Source organism: Eurytemora carolleeae, unplaced genomic scaffold (assembly GCF_000591075.1).
Source record: "Eurytemora carolleeae unplaced genomic scaffold, Eaff_2.0 scaffold65, whole genome shotgun sequence".
Taxonomy (NCBI): domain Eukaryota; kingdom Metazoa; phylum Arthropoda; class Copepoda; order Calanoida; family Temoridae; genus Eurytemora; species Eurytemora carolleeae.
The window spans coordinates 72,832-90,124 of NW_019396032.1; the positions used below are offsets into that span (position 1 = coordinate 72,832).

The 17,293-nt window shown below is 34.1% G+C and overlaps 2 protein-coding genes across 3 annotated transcripts in view; one reads left to right on the forward strand and one right to left on the reverse strand.

The window, feature by feature from the left end:
- The first annotated feature begins 691 nt into the window (after positions 1 to 691).
- Positions 692 to 6,535, forward strand: LOC111697118 (uncharacterized). 2 transcript variants are annotated; one of them, XM_023467009.1, is made up of 8 exons: positions 692 to 797; positions 1,595 to 1,787; positions 1,999 to 2,107; positions 2,524 to 2,576; positions 2,917 to 3,029; positions 5,461 to 5,533; positions 6,020 to 6,138; positions 6,238 to 6,535. In XM_023467009.1, exons 2-8 carry the CDS (start codon positions 1,596 to 1,598, stop codon positions 6,353 to 6,355), a joined length of 777 nt encoding a protein of 258 aa, XP_023322777.1. In that variant the 5' UTR covers positions 692 to 797; position 1,595; the 3' UTR covers positions 6,356 to 6,535. The 2 variants fall into 2 exon arrangements, with proteins under 2 accessions (XP_023322777.1, XP_023322785.1); XM_023467017.1 differs by lacking the exon at positions 692 to 797 and adding an exon at positions 1,243 to 1,338.
- Positions 6,536 to 6,633: 98 nt separating this feature from the next.
- LOC111697073 (GATOR complex protein WDR24) overlaps positions 6,634 to 17,293 on the reverse strand; it is a 31,034-nt gene continuing 20,374 nt past the window's right edge. Inside the window, exons 19-21 of the mRNA XM_023466951.1 lie at positions 9,512 to 9,609; positions 8,893 to 8,989; positions 6,634 to 7,385 (exon numbers count right to left, since the gene is read on the reverse strand). Of these exons, the coding sequence (XP_023322719.1) occupies positions 7,290 to 7,385; positions 8,893 to 8,989; positions 9,512 to 9,609 (291 nt within the window). The 3' untranslated portion in view covers positions 6,634 to 7,289. The remainder of the gene's footprint in view (positions 7,386 to 8,892; positions 8,990 to 9,511; positions 9,610 to 17,293) is intronic.

Genomic DNA, 17,293 nt, shown 5'->3' on the forward strand with positions numbered 1-17,293 from the left:
TCACAATTCCTTCCCTCATTGTCTTATATAAGTGAATTCGCAAGTAATTTTTAAGAGAAAAACACATAAAAATAATAAATAAATTCATTCATTTTCAGGGTATTACTGTGAAATCGACATGCTCCTCTATAAATAGAAAACAATTAGTGTAAGTAATAAGATAAAATTTCGCATTTCGTTGTAATCTCAATACATTTTTAATCAAGGAAGAGGACTAGGTATTTCGTTGTAATCTCAATACATTTTTAATCAAGGAAGAGGACTAGGTATTTCAGTTAATCAGTTATTCAAATAGTTGTTAGGCATAATGTCATCTTGTTATTGAATGACAAAGCACTAATATGATTTATGAACAGGAAGCTTTGAAAATGCATGATGGGGGGTGGGCAGGGAGGGGATGAAAAAGACGACTGGCATTAAGTGTATGCGGCATGCTTGCTACTGCTTGCTGCACTATTGGTTCCACCAGGTGGAGCTCAGGGGATAAAATTGGTTAGCAACAATTTAAAAATTTCAAGTAATAAAATGTTCCGTGTTGCCCGTGCAGGGTATAAAAGTTTACGCGCATATGCACTTACAATATACAGGGAAAGATATTCTTTACCTCACGAAAAAATTAGATTATTATAACCTAAGAACCTAGGGGTTAATTTGTTAAAATGCGGCGCTGTACAAGATTTCAACGCTTACTCCACAAAACACGGCAGCGTAATGGTCACTTGCGCTGAAGGCAATGTATTTGGATTTCCTGGATAAATTCTTCAGTTTCAGATATATTCTCATCCTAGACAGATCAGGTAGATAAATATATCCTAGTCCTAGATATAGCTCTTCTTAAAATTCTTTACAGATCAGGTTGGAAAATAGATCCTCATCCTAGATATAGCTCATCCTAGATACAGTCCATCCTAGATACAGTCCATCCTAGATATAGTCCATCCTAGATACAGTCCATCCTAGATACAGTCCATCCTAGATATTGTCCATCCTAGATACAGTCCATCCTAGATCTAGTCCATCCTAGATACAGTCCGTCCTAGATTCAGTCCATCCTAGATTTAGTCCATCCTAGATACAGTCCATCCTAGATATAGTTCATCATAGATACACCTCTTCTTAAGATCCTAAACAAATCAGGTAGATAAATAGATCCTCAGTCAAGATACAGTCTATCCTAGATAAAGTTCATCCTAGATATAGTTCATCCTAGATAGGTCTTAATCCTAGATACAGCCCATCCTAAATAGGTCTTAATCCTAGAAACAGCTTATCCTATTTACACAGCTCTCCTTAAGATATATCTACAATACAGATTAATTTTCTTCCTACATAGATCAGGTCGGTAGTATTTATGCTAATTCTTGATACAATTAATCCCAGATAGATTCGCATCCTAGAACCAATTAATTCCAGATAGATTTTCGTCCTATATACAGTTCATTCCAGCCTGATCACTCTCCTAGATACAATTATTTCCAGATAAATTTTCATCCTGGATAAAGTTAATACTTAAGGTTCATCCTCGAGAGAAAAAAGTATTATCTGATTAATGTGCATCCTGGAGAACATGATCAGTAAATAAGTTCTAATGTAGGATGAAAGGACTTCTCCTAATATCTGCTGTATGTGCTGCAGTACAGGGTCAGGATGAACCCCGGGTTGGAAGTGACGGAAGACCTCTTCTAAATAAACCTAAACTAGATCTCTGCAAAGACCGGAAGTTTCACGAGAAATACGGGAAGCATCATTACTTCCTCTCCTGGAGAGAACCATGGAACAAGTTTGAGGCAAAATATTTTATTTATTATTCAAGATTGTTCCTGACAAGACCAAGTTATACAGTTTTAAGCATTTCATCATTAGTTGTTACTAAACTTTCAAGAAGAGCCAAAGAAATTTTAACACATTTCAAAATTGTAAGCTATAAAAATGATGTAAAAAATTCGTTCTGAAAAACGAAGCCAACCAAAAACGCTTCTTAAAGGACGATTATTCTAGGATTGGGATTGGTTTAACGGGCGTAATTTCTGCCGTGAGAGATGTATGGATCTTGTCTCCTTCGAGGATCCTGAGGAATACAGACACTTTGCTAAAATACTTTTCAAGGGTGAGTTCAAAAATATACATTTATGAATTTTAATTATTAATTATTTCAACATTCCGACGATTCTTTAAATGTTAACAGTTAGAAGTAATAGACGATAAAATGATTTGGATGTCTTCTTCATATATTATTCTGGGAATTTTTAAGCGTTATACAATGTAAGACTGTATGATATACAGTACACATACACCCTTTTTTCTTTCTTAAATTATGAATAGTTCCTAAGCTGTCCTTATACAGCCGAGTAAAATGTGTACACAAACCTTATCATCCCTCTCTTGGTTTGTTTACTCTTTGCATTTAAATTTCTTGTCTTGTTCGTCCTGTGCTGTATGTAGAAATATTTCAAGGTTTTCTTTTATTTCAAGTTTCTTCATGGTCAGAGGGGTTTATCTCGGTTTTAATCTTAACTATTTTAGACAATGTGAGCTCCATCTACACTTCAGGAAGAAAGTGCAATTTCCAAGACAAGGCAGGATAACAGATCAATTCATAATTGAATTTCAAATTCAAATTTTAGATCATCAATCATCAAATAACTAGGAAATCTAGTAGATATCACAAATGGTAGTTTTACTTCTGTTGTACTGGTTGTACACTATTATACATCATACACGGTGCTCCAGAAAAAAAAAATCAAAACTTGCCTCAAAACTGAATGTCACCCTTGTACTAATTTACTCTGTTAACTTAAAAATGTCTTGAAAATAAGATTCTATTAAGGAAATAACCCCTCCCCTTCCACTCCTAAACCAGTGCCACTGTCCTATGTACATTTTCTCAAACATAAATGAACTGATCTGTGAACCCAGGGATGTGATTCCCCTACACTTCAACCTATCAACATCAACGGATGGTTTTGGGCTGATGGAAACACAAGGATTCCCCCAACCAATATTCCATCAAGATCTACATTTTGGTCCAGGTATATTATTCGGTACCTAGGATTCATTTCATTTTGATGCAGATCCGCATTGAAAAATGAATCCGGATTATGTTTTGATGCAGATCCGCTCTGAAAAATGGATCCGGATTATGTTTTGATGCAGATCCGCTCTGAAAAATGGATCCGAATTATGCTTAGATGCAGATCTGCCCTGAAAAATGGATCCGGAATATGTTTTGATGCAGATCCGCCCTGAAAAATGGATCCGGATTATGTTTTGATGCAGATCCGCCCTGAAAAATGGATCCGGATTATGTTTTTACGTATATCCACCCTGAAAAATGAATCCATATTATGTTTTGATGCAGATCTGACCTGAAAAATGGATCCATATTAAGTTTTGATGCAGGTCCGCTCTGAAAATGGATCCGGATTATGTTTTGATGCAGATCTGCCCTGAAAAATGGATCCATATTATGTTTTGATGCAGATCCGCCCTGAAAAATGGATCCGGATTATGTTTTGATGTAGATCCGCTCTGAAAAATGAATCCGGATTATGTTTTGATGCATATCAGCCCTGAAAAATGGATCCGGATGATGAACATTTCATAACAATTACCCCCCCACCCTTTTTTCTCCTTTTAAGAGATTATGAAATTTTTAATAATCGCGTTAGTTAACCGTTCACTGCGATTTAATGGTCTCACGCTCTTAAGCTTAAATTGTTGAGAATTTTGTCAATTACTTCTAAAAAACCAAAGCTAACAACAAGTGCTTTATAGTGCTAAAATTTACATGTAAAGTGCTACAGAAAAGCATAAGTGAGTTAGAGCGGAAAATCTAAGCTTAGGGCGTTGCGACACTTCAAAGTCAACCCTGTCTTAAAAATTGATGAGGCTGTTTATAAGCAGGCTGAATCTATGTGCGTTGAGATTTGTGTTTTAAAGCTAGTGAATTTTTAGCAGTTTTTTTTTTGGTTTTTTACCTTTTGGATCAGGATCCTTAGCACTGCTTTTACCACTGTAAAGTCTGTATACTTAGACACATACCCCCAAGCCCCCTCCCCCATCCCTTCAAATAGATTTTAGAATGAGCTGGCTTATTGCACACAAATATTTGGTTTGCTTGAATGCAATATTTCAAGGATAACTCATGAATGTTTGAGTAATCACTTCAAATCTAGAATTTTCCACCTCATACCCCGGGAGGGAAGCAACAGTTTTCAACAAGGATGTGTTTCTGCACTCTTCATGCAGCTTGATTTTAATATTGCAAATATACGGGTTTACCAGCTATTTTACTATTTCATAAAGCAAACTCGCTTCTCAAGCAAGAATAAGCTAATATTTGAAAATATTTCTGCAAAAAAATACATATAATTATTACACGGTAATGCTTACTGTGTATATTTTCAGCCCTACAAACTTGTATTAATGATTAAAACGAATATATTAAACTACAAGATGACGGCGGATTTTTGGTAACGTCAATTTGGTAAGGACAATTTGGTAATGACAATTAGGTAAGGACAATTTTGTAAGGACAATTTGGTAAGGACAATTAGTTAAGGAAAATTTGGTAATGACAATTTGGTAATGCCAATTTGGTAACGTCAATTTGGTAAGGACAATTTGGCAATGACAACTTGGTAATGTGACAATTTGGGTAGGACAATTTGGTAAAGCCAACTTGGTAAGGTGAAAATTTGGGAACGACAATTTGGTAACGTCAATTCGGTAATGTCAATTAGGTAAGTCAATTTGGTAAGGACAATTTGGTAATGGCAAATTGGTAATGACAATTTGGTATGACAATTTGGTAATGACGATTTGGTAATGCCAACTTGGTAAGGTGACAATTTGGGAACAACAATTTGGAAACGTCAATTTGGAAACGTCAATTTGGTAATGGCAATTTGGTAATGACAATTTGGTAATGACAATTTGGTAATGACAATTTGGAAACGTCAATTTGGAAACGTCAATTTGGTAATGGCAATTTGGCAATTTGGTAATGACAATTTGGTAATGACAATTTGGTAATGATAATTTGCAAAGGTGACAATTTGGTAACGACAATTTGGAAACTGGAAAAATGGCGATTTAATGTATCCCTTATCTTAGCTTGTAATCCTCTTCTCCATTACACAAAATTAAAGATTTTATTTATTTTAGACGCGAATAAAATGCAGTACTTTTGATGACGCAAATAAATTTGACGAAAAACGACATAAATTTCTGTAACTTGATTATAAAGTATGTTTACACCGTTTAAAGAATCTTCTAATTCAAAGATGGCAACTTTATTTACATATAAATAAAAACACTATCAATTAGTGTTTCGTTTAATCGTTATATTAGGTGCTTCGTTTAATCGTTATAATAAGAGCTTCGTATAATCGTTATAATAAGTTTTTTTTTTAAATGAAAGGGAGTGTTTCGTTAAATAGTGATAATTCTTGTCTTTAGAACTGGGGAAGCTGGGAAACCACAGCCTGATAACTACAACGGACTCAAGGAGGGAAAACTTGAAGACGTTCAGGTAAAGAGGTACTTCTAGCATGGAATGTAAATCATACATGATGAATAAATTTGTAAATATCGGGCTTTTCTTTTTGTATCCAATAAACGTTAAAGTCCAGAACCGATCAAGTCCAATTATTTTGGGAACTCTTGTATCAATGCTTGACCTCAAACTTTTGTTAATCTGCAGATTAACTTAATCTGTTTTACATATTCCGCATTGTAATCGTACCCTAAGAGATTCAAGAAATGCATTGCATAGATCCTTAAATTAAAAGTGCCTACAATGGATATAAAAATCAAGCAATCGGGATTATGGGTTGCCAACACAAAACGTTCTCAGCTCAGGAAGGTTTGTGGGTGCTCAGAAAAACGTTGTAATGGATTAAAAATTATCGGAAATCCGCAGACATAATTTCAAAATGTAAAAAGCTTGCAATTACATAGACAAATATCTAATATTACTATAAATAGGCCTAGTTTTACAAATGAATGTAATATTCAGGATAAAAGTGGATTAACAGTTGAGGGCCTCCAGGAGTTCTACGACGAGGCCTGCCTGGCAGTCCTTAACAACCAATACAAGGACGGGATCCAGTGGCACGATGTGCCTTGCTACTTCAGGTAAAACGAAAAACGCTGATGGGGGGGGGGGGGATATTTCCTAATGACGTAAGATAAGCGATAAATTGTCTTTTTATGATCTATAATCTTGATGTTCAGGTCCAAATTGATCTGCGAGGACTCTGACCTACAGATGGAGAGGATCAAGGAGGAGACTAAGGTCGATGTCAGGATCCCCACAACCGATAAGGCCGAGGAGAAGAAACCAAAAGCTTAGAAAGACGACATTACGCGTCACATTCTAGTCGTAAGAAAATCTAACTGACTACCCTGCTATTTTACTTATTAACGGCATCGATACTTAATAAGAAATAGATATTTGTTGAAAATCTTGTCGTTACCAAATAATGTCCTTTAAACTATTTATTTATTTAATAAAGTTTATTCTTACCCATGACTCCCTGATTATTCGAAGATTTTGAAGATCAATTAACATTAAATATTGGAACATCACAGAGACAAAGATGATAAAAACTTTCGATAAAATAACCGAAATTAAAATTTTTTAGTTTAATTTAGTTTCGGTTTAAAAATATATATTTTATGTAAATTTGTATAGTTCTGTATGAATATTTCCCAATACTCCATTATTAAACAGGGACGAAAACTTTTCATCCTTAAAACCCGTTGTTATTATTACTCTAAAAAGCTTTCGTCCTTTCAAGGAACTGTAGACGATAGTTCATGTGACGTTAAATTTTATGATATAGAAAAACAAGGTTTAAAGGACTCCGTTGTGAATTGTAACACTTGAAACAACGTATACAGTCCCTTTAAGTAAATAAGTTATTACAAATTTTTCCCTTTAAATCTTGCATCAAGACAAACCGTATTTGTAGGATTCAAATGGTATTAATTGCAAGAATTGCACCCACTAGCTTAAGTAAAACATTTTATGACATTAGTCATAACATCATCTTTGCATTGTCCTTGCAAACTTATCCCTTGTCAGAAATGGCTCATTATAGAATTGAGCAATGATAGCTACTGGCCAAATAATCGTTAGAACTGGCAATCCCTAAATCTGTAATATCTGCCGTTGATTTTCAGAATTTGCCAAGATATCTGGCAAAACAGATTCCTACATCTGGTTCCCTGGAGCTGTATGTAGCAGAGACAATGCTGGTCTGAGTAATTGCCAATTCTGATTTCTAGAATTGGCAATGATGACCGCATCCTGCCGGGCAACCAGGTCTCTTCTTAATCCACTCCTGAACATGATGAACATGACCGCCGTGTCCGCAGCCCTAAAACAAACAAGATTAGCCAAGCGGAGAAATGACTTCAAATGTCGTCTTAGAATTCAAGTTACAATTTAATGTTGCATCTAACCCATCTACAGGGGTATACACTATACAGGGTTACCCACAAATGATGAGACTGTTAGGACGACTTTAAACTTTTTAAAGACTACGATTCCAAATTAAGTCTTATCCCTTAAATGTGGTCTTTAAATGACTTTTTAATTATTTGGCAAAAAAGAAAAAAAGTTTTGTATGGTATCTAGAATATAAGAAAACAGACATACAGTATTAATTCCGTCTCATCGTATGTGGGCAACCCTGAACATAAATGCCCGTTAGATACCTTTAAGAATGGTATTTTAAATTACAACCGTTTTTGTCTCTTATTGAAACCGTTTCTTAGTAAAAAAGTTTTTGAGTAAAAAGTTCAATATATGGAAATCCTTTCTTGCTCTCCAGTTACCAGAAAAAAATAGGATGTATTGAACTCTTATAAACTGTAAATTATATAGGAAGATTCCAGGGGGGGATCTAAAAATTGAATTTCAGTTGAAGAACCGGCCAAACCGTCAGGGGAATGGGGGGATACAAAACGGGAATGTATGATGTAAAATGTACACCAGTGAGGCTATTGTAAGTAATCAATTAGTATTTATTTTTTTAATCTACATATTCTGGGGAAATTCTATATTGGCAGAGCCGTAGTCGGGGGAGGGGGTGTTATACCCCCCTGGACTAGTGAAATCTGTGGATTTCAGCGGTTTCTCTGGCCCCAACGGGTGCTAAGCCCCCTTCCCCCCCGGACAAATTCCTGACTACGCCCCTGTATATTGGCATGACTACTAATCAATTCCTGGTTAAAAAATAAACATTAGACAATTTTTAATTTCAATCTTAGTTTTTGTAAAAATTTGTATATTCTTATTCAACTGTGTGTGTAATATAAATAAGAATTTGAATGGCACAATTCCTACGAAATAAAATTATTAAATAAAATCAGGTTTCAAGCCGGAAATTCCTTGCACTAATTAATTCCATAACATTTATTGTTGTAAATCCAAATTCTTGAGTTTCTACTTGGGGAGTCTTAAAAACAAAAGTTGTGTAAGATTTAATGTGAGGAAACTTGTGTAACTAATAGGGTTGTTGGTGTAATTTTATGCGACATGCATAAAGCAAGTAACTGAAAATTAAAAATCTGGTGTTCGAGAGTGGATTTTTGAAGTAAAAAAAGCCTGAAAGTGACCGGCGAGGATCAATAAAATTCAATATTTGAACAGTAAGAATTCTATGTAAGACATCATAAGGATTCAACGATAAAAGTACGTGTTTGAGGCGACTAAACTTGAGACTAAAACTAAAAAAAGAAAAAAGTGCTTTATAAGGCGAACCTAACACCAGACGATAAGCTAAAAAGTGCGTTATAAAGCTAACTATTGATCACTAACCTAACAGTAGATACGCCAAGTATCCAGTAAAAAGTGCATTATAAAGCGAACTATTGACTAACCTGACACCAGACGATAAGCCCGCGAACAACAGCATGACAGACTGAACAGGTTGCAGGGGATACTCGACACCGTTCACACCACCAGGTGCCAGACTTCCTAAATGTATAACATAAAGAGCGTCCCATTGGATTATCTCTAAACTTTAACGTCAAAATACCACATAATACTCATAAACCTAGTATTTTCTGCAATTTAGCAAATTTTTATATTGGCCTTGTACAAATTTTTAAAATGATAAATTCGTTTATATTTTCTGATTTGTCCCAAAAATCGCAATTTAGAGCCATTACCGATCCATTATGATGTGGGACACTCTGTATGTATTAGAAATGTCCCTTCAAATATTGTGTTGTCTTTGTTAAAACTTAACGTGTGGAGACCTTTCATGTAAAGAAATTAGACTGGTACGCCAAAAATAATTCCGAAATTAGGCATATTGAAATACATATTGCAGAGGACACCAGAAGACAAAAACGTATTTATCAACAAAAAGTTACACGATCTAGAATGTTCATTTCAAGGTCGTTAAACTTTCTTGAACATTTTGTGATTAAAGAGCGATCGAAAATAACTTTGATGTTCTGTAGTTGAATAACCCGTATAACATTCGAATCTTACCTTACAAGGTTTCTACCACAAGAGCCACAGCAGGAGTTGACCGTTGTGGACTCGTGGTTCATCGTGTTCACAGAAGATAACGGGCATAGCCTCAATATCTAAACAAAATCATTATGGTTTTATTGTTTTCACAGACTACAACGAATATAACCTTGATATTTAAACAATAATAATTTTTCAGACAAAACCCCAAAACATTAAGATCCAGAGGTGTAGATCAGTAGAGTCTATGATTTCCAGGCCCTTTAGGCCCAGTGGGTGCTGATCGACAACGCTTGATCTCGATATCCACTGTGTCAGCTTTTTCAGGGATAAGTGGTTGACCCCTCAAGTTTCGTCATCCCCGCAGGGTACGAGGAGCTACGACCCATGATATCCAAGAGGAATTATATCCATAGAACTGCACAAGATAACGGCACTTGATCCCGGAATTCACAGCAAAAAAGTTTAGACCTTAGGATAAACCAAGGTTATAATGCAAGGATAGTTATTTCAGAGGTGTACGCATCTTTTGTACTGCAGTGTACTGTCTCTGGGCGGTAATGTAAACCAAGACGGATGTCGAAGCCCGACATGGGATCCATCTTTTAGATAAAAAATCAATGAATATTGTAGTCATAGGAAACTATTATGTGAATTATCAAAATTGTCAAAATTTAATGCTTTTAACCTCCTTGGATACTAAACGAACACTGATGCATCTATTATTGTTTATAAATTCCGCCCAGAGAGAACTAGTTTCAATATGTACGCAGAGTATAAGCAACTGCATTTAACTTTCCTTGCATTATAACCTTGGGATACACTAACTAAAATTTATTAAAATATGGCTGCCTTACGAAGAATGAAATAGAAATGACCTAGAAATCTTTTTCAATAACACAACCAGAGGGTCACATTTAGTCTAAAAACCAGTTAAAAATATATGAAAACATCTAGTGACTTCCCTAATCAATTCTCTAAATTTAAAAACCGGTATATTGTGAATTGAAAATATTAAAAACTAGTTACTACATTACTTCTTAAGTTTCTATTTGTAGTGGCAAAGAAGACAGAAATTTTTAAAATTGTTTTAGAAAAAGGTGTTTATATAGTAAATTTAATATTTGTTTTAAATAACTGTCCAGGCACTAATAAATACCACGTTAAACTGACCTGAACAAAACCTTGTGTACACTGCAGTACAATGTACACTGTACCGTGTACACACTGGACTAGGCGAGGGAGGGAAGGCAACCTCCCCAGCTCAGCTTTTAAACCTCATTTTTACAGGGGTCCATATAATTCCATCTGATCAATCCCAAATGTTGATTGATTGATATTAGGGGCAGAAATAAACCATTTTGTTATTGTAAACAATTGGAAATATAATGTCAAGTTGATGAAAAATTCCATACTGCAGAGTGTTTACTGCAAGGGAGTGTTTATTTTTCTGTATATCATAATTTATCTCGTATATCAAATAATAATATTTACATCTTTGAAAACCCCAAATGCAGTACATATTTATGAAGTGTAGTGCACGTACACAAAAACTTGACATATAAAGTTTACTTTCATGCCCCTTTGGGATCAGAAATGGATTTATATGGAGCCCTGCATTTTTACCTTTCTGCGGGCGGGCAGTGCCGCAAATATGTAAATAAGGTTCGAGAGCTGTGCGGGGGAGATTGCCTTCCCTCCCTCAACAAGCCACATTTGCCAAATAAAATAACCTTTCAAGCTTTTTCTTAATTTGTCTAAGTTTCCATTATGTTTATAAAATCAAACTGTTCATTGTACGATTGTCCATAACAGGGAAACTTTTTTGTTGCTTCCACAGTATAATAATAATAATGATTTAAAAATGTTTCTTCTCAAATTAAGTGTAACTAGTATATTTTAGAGGGAAAGTAGTAAATTAATAGAAATAATAAATGTGTTTTTTTAAGATATTAATAAATTAAAATATTGGTCAAGAATGTAGAAAATCAAGATAAAAATATATTGAAATCTGTTTTCTGTCCGTTTATCTGTAGATTCTAATCAATTGGTTTGATTGACAGAATATATTGGCTTGACTACAGGGCGGATCAGATTTCACATTATTCAACTTAATTCTATGCAGGCACTAAACTATAGACACCCTGTATGCTGAGATTGACAGGTTTGGGTCAAAAATAATAATATGAATCCCAGAAATAGAGGGCAAGGATGATGCAAGGAGAATTAAAACAGAAGAAAATGTCAAGAAGTGTTTATAGCTTATCCTAGGAGGAGGGGTTATTGGTAATCCCTTGTATTGTTTTGATAAAATGTCAAAGGAATTATAAAATTCATTCCTTCACGTCACATGAAACCAACCAACATATCTTTCTGTCAATACTTCATATCTCGTCATCTTTTTATGTGCTTTATATCTATCTATCTGTCTATCTTTTTATCTGCTTTATATCTATCTGTCTATCTTTTTATCTGCTTTATATCTATCTATCTATCTTTTTATCTGCTTTATATCTATCTGTCTATCTCTTTATCTGCTTTATATCTATCTGTCTATCTTTTTTCTGCTTTATATCTATCTCGTCATCTTTTTATCTGCTTTATATCTATCTATCTATCTTTTTATCTGCTTTATATCTATCTATCTATCTATCTATCTTTTTATCTGCTTTATATCTATCTCGTCATCTTTTTATCTGCTTTATATCTATCTATCTATCTCTTTATCTGCTTTATTTCTATCTATCTATCTTTTTATCTGCTTTTATATCTATCTGTTTATCTGTTTATCTGTTTATCCGTTTATCCGTTTATCCGTCTCTCTGTCTCTCTGTCTCTCTGTCTCTCTGTCTCTCTGTCTCTCTGTCTCTCTGTCTATCTGTCTATCTGTCTATCTGTCTTTCTGTCTCTCTGTCTCTCTGTCTCTCTGTCTTTCTGTCTTTCTGTCTATCTGTCAATTTTATTTCTTATTTGAGTAAAGATTTGTTAAACGAAATAACCTGCAAAATGTCTGTAATATCTAATACAGCATATGGAAGATTACATTCAAAACTATTCACCAACTGTCATGTTTCGTGGGACACCCTGTATAATAGGTATGCAAATAGTTTCCAACAAAACATGTTTTACATTTCGACTGAAGAAGATTGTCTAGATGTAATCTAGCCCACCCATTAATGATGATAAATGACCTAATCAGCAAGCTAATCTGCAATCCTAATTCATTTGCAAAAATAACTAGTACCACGCATCTATCAAATCTCCTATAAGCATAAACCAAAACAAATTGCTGGACAAACTTTTCTTTGAAAATAATGTTTATTCAAAAATTAATTTTAATGATTCAGCTCTGTAACTCCCGGTATAAACATATATAATATATATAACGTTGATTGATTCGAATACGAGGTTGGTAAGTTTCATTTTTATTTAATTTAATCGCTTGAAATGTAAGTTTTTTGATCAAATTTCAATTGTGCAAAGTAAAAACCTCTTTCTTGAGTATACAAGAATAGATCACTAACAGACTTTTATAAAATAGATTTAGAAAATAGAATCCTAAATGAAAAAAGAAAGATTTACCTCTGCTAATTGAACACAAGATGTAATTAGTAATTAATACCCCCANGGTCCCCAAATCATCTATTCAGTGCTCAATCTTCCCAATTGCTCTAACTCCCACTTTACCAATCCTTTTTATCATCCTAAACATTCATTGAATCCCAATCCCAACTTCCTCTTTAGTTGATATCCATTCCAATTCCCAACCTATTTTATCTTCTCCAAATTGGTTCCTATCTAACCCATTCCAACTTCCTAATCCTCATCCTAATCCCAATTCTTCCAATCCCAACATTGGTTGACATTCGTTTGGGATTCTTATAGTTTGGGATTCCACATTATAAAATCAGAAAGAAAGATTTTATATTATTGCCGAATTTTTTACATGACAAATGGCAAACAAAAAATTATGATTTAACGATGTATTATTGTTTAATGAATACTTTTCATAACACTCTAGTATGCACCAGTTTTATCTAGTGCTTGGGATCCTTTCTGTTCCCTGCCAACGTTGGTTGTTTAGGTTGGTTAAGGGGTGGTTTTACCCCAAAACAAGAATGATCAATTTAACAATGTATCAATTTATCAATTTATCATTCAATTTAAATCTTTTAATCGAACCGGGGCTGCAGTATGTGGTAGTTCAAGTTAAACCAGAGTAAAAAGAACACATTAGAATGTAACAAACCAAGAATCGAACCCAGCCTCTGGCAGGCCTCTTAGCAAGTGCATCTATCTGTTAAATGAACGTGAAACTATAAACAATAAACTAAATATATACATATATATATATATATATCTATATACATCTATCTGATGTTTCTGTCTCGAGAAATTGATATAAAACTGTGTCAAAAATTATACCAAAACGAATATATATATATAAGATTTTGTAAAATATTCATTTTCAACAATTACCCAACCTATCTGAAAACGACGATATCCCAGAGAAGCCTGAGGAACTAAGATTTGCTCCTGTTATAATTCTATAATTTTAATTTAGCATTTTTAATAGATTTAACTGATAATATTATTTATACGTCCGTATTACGTAACCAGAACTCCCACCAATGGCAGTGGAGTAATGCAGTGTACTAGTCACGTGATACGGACGGAGAGACGTGACAACGATACTAAGGTTTCAGCTTATACCCCCCTTTCATTTTCCCTTTACAGTCCCTTTAAGGTGTCATATGGTATACTGTACAGTGTACAATCTACATACATATGCAACAATGATACCTTTTCGGTGTTTTTTTATAATGTTAAAAATGCCAAAAGCGGCGCAGACGATTTATCTAAACACAGACCCCCCCCCCCCCTGCTCCACTAAAATAATTAGGTTTCACTTTAAACAGTTTGTGTCTGTTTGCAATTTTTCCAAGAATTCAATTTCAATTTCATAATTTTTCACTTGAAAGAGAGATTTTTTCTATGACAAAAAATAATTAACATTCTTAATTCAACTCTGTTTTTTTTTATATGCATGCATCAGGCCAATTCTTCCGCCCTGTTTAATAATGTACCGTTTTGTTTTGGCTTTAGAGGGGGGGGGGGGTGCAAATACATAATAAAAAGGTTGGTAAAGGCAGTACAAGGGTTTGTAAGATCTTAGCAGTTTATGTTCTTAACGTACATAAAAAAATCTAAATCTTAAAATTAAATGTTTGAATATTTGAGAAGAAAAAAAAAGTGTCGAACGAATTTCATGGTAAAATATCTAATTTTCTCTAAAAATACAACAAAAATCTAACATTCTCCCATTTTAAGATAAAAATTTCTAGAATAAGGTGCGGTGCATTCTCTGTATACATATTACAAGATAGAACTCAGCACAATGTTCAATCCTTCTTTATTTCCCATTTCAAAGTCCCTGCAATAAAAAAGAGGAAAAGCTCGTCGTTTTACCGTCTTACAGTGTTGAATTCTGGCAATTTCATTTCTTCTCATTGGCGTATAAATCCGCATTTAACTTTAAAAAAACCTCAAGGTTTAAAGGGTACCATTGTGAATCGGGCATCTATATATTCCACATTATTTTGTGGACCATCAACATAACTCATGAATTTAAAAAACTCAGATCATCTACAATTCAGAAATGTAAACTTCCGTAAACTTAGATCATTTAGAATTCAGAAATGTTAAAGCAAGTACATAAAGAAATATAGAAAAGGAACTTTCTTTGATTTCTTTAGAGAAGGGGGGGGGGGTCTTTAAACAGAGAAAGAAATAGGCCAAAAACTCTTATTTGGTACATTGACTGTTTGTTTATTTTTGTGTATATAAAGGGACTGTCGTCAGAATTTTAAGAGACTGAGCATTGCAAAAAAAGCACATTAGTAAAAAAAACATTGGTAAGATAACTTAGGTTGTATGCATTAAATTAATTATGCAGCTAGTTAGTTCAGTACAGACGAACTAGAAAAAGCCAATTTCCAAACAATTTCATTGTTGATATTATGTTTGTAATCCTTAGACACGAGTTTCTTAAAATCACCCCTCTCCTTTCCCTTCCAATGCATTTTAAAAGCATTTTTTTCGCGGTATGTTTAAAAACTTCATTTCTTAGCTTGAATTATCCATTTTTGTCACAGCCATCGGCTAAATAATCCCCCCCCCAAATTTACTCTTTTTCCAACGTGTTTCTTCTAATTTTAACGAGTGGGTCGCACTTGTATCTACGGAAAAATTTCTCGCGTTGAAGTGGAGAAAAAAAGAATTGCTCTTCAAATAAACTGAGTCGGGATTTTATGCAAAATCTTTCTGGACATTAATCCTATTTAATCCGGTCACAGTTGAAGGGGTTAAATTCCTTAGCTTCTCTTTAACCCTAGGGATTAACCTAACTTTATATTTTACAGGGAAAATATTTTTCACCAAACCAAAATAGAAAACATATACCCTAGATGTTATAGATTGGAATTGATCTCAAATATGAACAAATTACTATCGAAAACTAGTGAATTTTTATTTGATAAAAATAAAAGAATTAAAGCTAATTTCTGACTTGGGTCACCCTGTAAACTAGATGAGGCCAAATAAAGAAATAAATCTATAGAAAATGAAACCAATTTAAGATAAATGTTGAGATACTGAGATAAACCTTGTTTAAAAAATTATGCCTGCTTTTTAAAGTGTCTAGCACACCAGTTTCTTGTATTCAAGTGTTTGATGTGAAAGTTTTGAAATGTCTGGTGTCAAGTGTCTTGTGATTAAGTGTCTCATGTCAAAACGTCTGGTGTCAAGTGTCTTGTGATTAAGTGTCTTGTGATTAAGTGTCTTGTGATTAATTGTCTTGTGATTAACTGTCTTGTGATTAATTGTCTTGTGATTAAGTGTCTTGTGATTAAGTGTCTTGTGATTAAGTGTCTTGTGATTAAGTGTTTTGTGATTAAGTGTTTTGTTATTAAGTGTCTTGTGATTAAGTGTCTTGTGATTAAGTGTTTTGTGATTAAGTTTCTTGTGATTAAGCTTGTGATTAAGTGTCAGAGTGTCTTATGCGTGTCTGGTGTCCATTTGAATGATATCGAATTGGCTGATGTCCAATTTTTTGGTGTGAAAGTGTCTGGTGTCAAAGGTCTGTCAAAGTGTCTGTTGTTAAAGTGGCTGGTGTCAAAGTGTCTGGTGCCAGGAGTGTCTGGTGGCAAAGAGTCTGGTACTAAAGTGTCTTGTGGCAACGTGTCTGGTGCAAAAGTGACATTGTCTGCTGATGGCTGTTGTATCTCTGAATGGTGTTGATGAACAATGTTTGGTCAAAAGTGGCTAATATAAAAGTTTCTGGTGTCCCAGTTTCTAGCTTCAAGTTTTTAGTAACTGGTGTCACAGTTTCTAGCTTCAAGTTTATAGTAACTGGTGTCAAAGTGTCTGGAATTAAGATGTCTGATGTTAATGGGTCTAAAGTCTAGCGTATTTATCTAAATTTCTAGTCTACACAAAATTTAAAAACGTCCTACTTTAACCTAATCTTTTTAATCCATGACACCCGCTTCCTTATCTATTTCTAATCCTTTACCACAAAAGATCTAAAAAATATATTAAGGCTTTTTAGTTTAACATAACCAAAATCTATTATTTAAAAGTATATGAAAAATTCAATGGAACATCTTGTATCTTTAAAATCATGATAATGCTTTCAACGCAAATTCCTTTCAAGATTAGAGACACAATTTAAATATTTAAAAAAAGTTTTTACACTTGAGCTTTGGTAACATCTTAGTTAAAACTAACTAAATCAATATC

Bases quoted from the DNA above. Each gene is read 5' to 3' on its own strand.
- LOC111697118 (XM_023467009.1), top strand. From the start codon at position 1,596: ATGAAAGGACTTCTCCTAATATCTGCTGTATGTGCTGCAGTACAGGGT. The intron at 1,788-1,998 runs GCAAAATATTTT...CGATTATTCTAG, and splicing joins AACCATGGAACAAGTTTGAG to GATTGGGATTGGTTTAACGG. The intron at 3,030-5,460 runs GTATATTATTCG...TCTTGTCTTTAG, and splicing joins AGATCTACATTTTGGTCCAG to AACTGGGGAAGCTGGGAAAC.